The sequence below is a fragment of the Sipha flava genome, unplaced genomic scaffold (genome assembly GCF_003268045.1).
Source record: "Sipha flava isolate LNK unplaced genomic scaffold, YSA_version1 71_pilon_pilon, whole genome shotgun sequence".
NCBI classification, from domain to species: Eukaryota; Metazoa; Arthropoda; class Insecta; order Hemiptera; family Aphididae; genus Sipha; species Sipha flava.
In genome coordinates, this window is record NW_020273611.1 from 1,506,352 (window position 1) to 1,511,397 (window position 5,046).

General features: G+C 31.6%; 1 protein-coding gene across 2 annotated transcripts; it reads left to right on the forward strand.

The window, feature by feature from the left end:
- Positions 1-1,279: 1,279 nt before the first annotated feature.
- Positions 1,280-4,488, forward strand: LOC112692234. 2 transcript variants are annotated; one of them, XR_003149399.1, is made up of 3 exons: positions 1,280-1,798; positions 2,155-2,305; positions 3,288-4,488. XR_003149399.1 is itself a non-coding variant. In XM_025566843.1 (2 exons), the coding sequence occupies exons 1-2, from the start codon at positions 1,757-1,759 to the stop codon at positions 3,672-3,674; spliced, it is 429 nt and encodes a 142-aa protein (XP_025422628.1). In that variant the 5' UTR covers positions 1,280-1,756; the 3' UTR covers positions 3,675-4,488. The 2 variants fall into 2 exon arrangements, 1 of the variants encoding a protein (XP_025422628.1); XM_025566843.1 differs by lacking the exon at positions 2,155-2,305.
- Positions 4,489-5,046: the final 558 nt, after the last annotated feature.

The window sequence follows — 5,046 nt, forward strand, 5'->3', positions numbered from 1 at the left end:
TTTGGATTTTCAAAACCCCAAAACCGCTCAACAGTTCGACCTTGTACTTCGGATCTAAGTACAAGAACTAACTGAAAGATATTTGAAATATCAGTGGTTCCATCAACAATTATGAAAATAAATTTTGACTTGAATTTCATTTATTATTTTATTTCGACACAATGATAGAATAGAATCTAACAAATTATTTTGAATAGTTTTCTCTAAAAAAGTTTCTCTAAAAACAGTAGATTTTTCAAAATTATTAAGCAAACTAGAGTCTTAATCAATACAAAGATCGAAAATCCCACGAAAAAAACCCTGATTTTTCGAAGATGTTTTTTCATGACGACCTCGTAATGGTAATTCGTGTATACCATAATATTTAATACAATTTAAAACGTTATCTAAAACATAGCGATTTTTATCTACCAACTCGTTATTCACTTTTTTCTTTTTTATATTTAGTGTTTAAACCTTTTAATTCTGGTAAAGGCTTGCAATAATTTTAATGGTTCATTTTTTCAAACAATTATGAAGAAAATTTAATATTCATTAAATTATGAACAGAATTCGACATATTGAACTAATTAAAATTATAAACAATATATTTTATACTTACAAGACGTATGAGTATATGACAACAATATATATATCTTACTAGTTGCGGGTCGCACTATAAAAAATACAAATTAAAGTAATAATAATAGCAACCAATCACGCTATTAATTTTAAAAATAAATTACACAATATAGTTGTAAATAAATATTTTACCGTACGGACGACGTTACCGGTCGTCCAAACACTGCTCTTGTGTACATGCGTACTCACCATATGCTATTGGTATCTAAAAGAAACCAATTTAATGTTCACACATGACAAATGCATTATAATTCATAACTTTTATATTATTTAGAAATTTGAGTTTTTAAATGATACATTTCTTTTTAAGAAGATTAAAGTAGAATTAAATTTAATTAAATTTAATTAAATCATTTAATTTTAGTAAGGGATGCAATCGTCCTGTCGTCCAAACCACGAGTCACCACTGGTATTTGGTTGTATTTTTTTTTTTTTTTTTATTACTAAAAAATAATTGGTCAAGGATTTCCCCGCTGAAAATTCCATTTAAAACAATCAAGGTAAATAATAATAATAATATAAGTGATGATAATGACAATTATGGTACAAAAACAATAATATCATATGTCCTTGGCATAAACAGTATTTCCCGGTGATCGAGAATAAAAAATCGAGCCCCTATCGTCAACGTCTCATACGTCATCGTCCGTCCCGCATGCACACGACACGTAAAAAACAGCGGCCAACGAGCGTTTTTATCTGTACACGCGTAGTCGACCCATTATTTCCCGTCAACCGTTTTCGCTTCCGATCAACTTGTTCTGCTCGGCTACCAGTAGTGCGTTCCCGTAAGGTACACGCGGTACTGTAACACTTTTATTTTTCACCTTTAAGTACCTTTTCATTCCGTCACTTCCGAACTTCGATCGAACTGGTCGGACCTAACCGATAGGCTCAGAACTCACCCGTGGTCTTGGCCGAGACACTTCTTCGCCTCCGCTACACACACTTGTCTATTGATTTCGGCGCACTTTTTGTTTATTTTTTATTCTTGTTTCTTCGTTATTCGAGAGAGATTAAGAGAAAGAGAGAGAGAGAGAGAGAGAGAGAGAGAGAGAGCACGATCGACTATACGTTGGTACGATTCGATCGCGTCCGTCGCTCGGCGTTCTCTTCGGCCAGGACCACCGTCCCAATGTTCCGCGTTTCCTGCACCACAGACTGGCGATATTTCCACGTGAGTATTAATTTCTGCCCAGGATCAAGCTATAGGTGAACTAGGCACCTGCCTAGAGCGGCACTTTAGTAGAGTAGTAACAATTCTATCGGTGTATAATAAAATAATATTGTCTTAAGTTATAATATTATTTTATTTCCGATTTTCGATGGTCGCAACAATGATAGGTTTTGAGTAATAATTATATAAATAATCTTTTTACATATCATTTTGTACATAAGATAAAAAATTTAAAAAAAAAAATGTTGTAGATATGTCACATAAATAATAGAGGTGGGGCTAAGTTAAAATAAGAGCTCAACTTTTTTTTAAGAGGCAGCAAATTTGATTTTGCCTAGTGTACTATTTTTGCCTAGGTCTGTTTGTGCCGGGATCGTACCATCGCCTGCGTATTTTTTCTTGTACAATAACGAAATCGAACAAACGTGAACCGCACGTCGTGAGCAGCCCGCCGACACGTTGGACAGAAGTCGAATGCGGTTCGTTAACCGTACGCCAGTTTGTATGGTAACGAAAAAACATGTTTATCCGTTCACGACAAGTTTTCGCGCGACAACGGATCATTCATTTCTCAGATCGAAATACAAACCATTTGACGCTCCAACACTATTTCTTCTACTCGTCCGTTGTTGAACCCATAAACTTTGATTTTTCCACACCTTTTTCTTTTTGATAGTTTCCTTAGCGAAGCATATCGCTTATTATAAATATTCCTTTTTTTAGTCGAACCCATTAAATGCCTCGTTAAAAAATACAAAAAACAATACTCTTCTACTCATGATCAGATCACTTTTGAAACCAACTAACAGTATTTAAATGCATACAAGAGTAAAAAATTTCTAAACGTAAACTTGCGTATTCTTACGTGATATATGTTGAAAGTAAGAAATTGCATTTAATGTAAACTCAAAATTACTCTAAATTATCTCTCGCACGTATGTATTCATTATCTACACTGATTGTAACGTGCAGAAGCTGGCTATTAATGAGTTAAAAAGACATTATTACTTTTAACCTTGTCGTTAGACGATCTAATATTTTCCTTTTTTAGTTACTATAAAATCTTAAAATAATTCTTTTTCTCGTGAACAGCTGCTTTTCATTTCACTAATCATAAAGACTCGTAAAGTTAATATTTTTTCTAATTTTATAATTTCGGTGATCAAAAAAATTATTTTTTTGTAATATTTATTGTTTTTCATAAAATTTAATAAGACCCACATTTATAAATGTAGCTTTAATAAAATATCACGTTGTTACTTTTTTACAATTAAACTTGTAATTTTTACGAGTTAAGAAAAGAAGAAGAGAAGTGTCGTTTTACTTTATAATGAACTTAATTAATTTAATTAATTCGTTAAACTTGACGAGTTAAATAAAAATTAGATAACTTGCCCATTCTAATATAAATCTATAGTCCGATGTTATATATTTACGTAACGAGGTTTTTCGTATGAAATACTAACCAAAAATCTTTTTTTCTTTTTAGTTTAGTCACTTTTTGGACGATTCCAATCGTTTGGTACCGTGGATCTTAGTTGTGCGACGAGAAAACGAAATCTGCAAATATTGTTCTTTTTATTGTTCAACAATACAAATGACTTCACAGGATACTGCCGCACAAAAACCACCGGTGATCTTGGATCTCCGGACCTCAGATTTGTCATTTCACGCACGTTCGTTTTCAGTCTCCTATGTTCGACTAAAAATCAAATCGATAACCTGTCTACAAAGATATTTCACCATCGATAATCTCTCATCGATTGGAAAGAAAATCATGCGCCCAATTTATTCGATGTTTTATTTCATTTTATTTGTTCACAAGACAACTATAGGGAACTGTCAGTTAATTATACAACGTCAACAGAAGTTCTAAACATAAAAGAACTAGATATCTAATTTATTAAATCATTTTCATTTTCAATACTAATCATAATGGTCGTACTTAGAAATGTCTCGGGTATTCGGAAATTACTCGATATCCAGGTACTCGATGGAATAATTAAGATTTGGGCCTTACCCGGTACCCTGCGTAAAACTGAATTTTTACTCGACTAACACTCGATACCCGTTTATAATCAATTTTCTACTCGGAAATTCTCTAGCTGTACCGTATATCCAAGGTTTGAAGGTTAAAATCATGTGATCGTACGCTTGTGTTTGATCATTATGTTTTCACTTATTGTTTTGAACCAGTCACTATATTATTTTAAAAGGGATTAAGTTCAATTTATGAACAGATTTTAATTTAAACTAGCAAACAAAAAACTATAGTTGGACGTTCTAAAATCGTTATCCGCAGAACATTTACATTCATCGTTATCAATATTATTATTAAATCTTTCCCATAACAACGACTCAGAACCGTTATCGCATTCTTACCGTACAATGAATCTGAAAACTTTAGAACCCAAATCGTTCACGGTCGTTACACATCGCCACACATGTATTATAACGTTGAAGGATTACAATACCTAACAGTATCAATTGAATCACCGTCGGACGTTATCGTACGTTATGATCACAACTAAGTTTGTAAAATTATTATTTATGCACCTTACGCGCTCACATCACACGCGGCCCACAAATATTTATTAGAAGTAGTTTTTGTATTATTTTTAACTAAATTGTAAAGTTTAACGTTATTATAAATTGTATTGACCTCAAATATATTACGATTTTGGTACCTATATTCTATGACCACCGATTTTTATTAGTTAACGTCAAATGCTAATCGTTATTAAACCAATTGAGGTATACTATATGTGTAGTTATTATATAAAATGGTAATATTTAAATAGACATAAAAGAAATAGAGAAAACTTAAATTTAAAATGTCTTGCATATTTTCCTCACAAGTAAGTAAATAACTGAACACTAAAGCTTTTTTAAGTACTTTCAGCAGTAGTTATTTCTAGTTAAGTACTTATTTCTAACCTGCACGGACATTTTGATGAATTATTATAGTTGTTACTGCCTAAAAATTGATCACCAGTGAGTAGTTAATAAAAATAGTATAATGTCAGCGTAAAAGTTTTTTTCAAATTAAATTTTGAACATACAATGTTTGAATGAAAACTAATTTCAAGAGGGCACTTAACAAACATAAATTACAAAACTTTGAATCAACTTTATTTTTTCTCTCTAATAAAGTAATGCAATAGTTCGTAGTATTTAAAAGAAAAAATTATTTTTTATTTTTATTGTAGCTTTTTTTTCCTGTATATTTCACGTTCATGTTCATTATT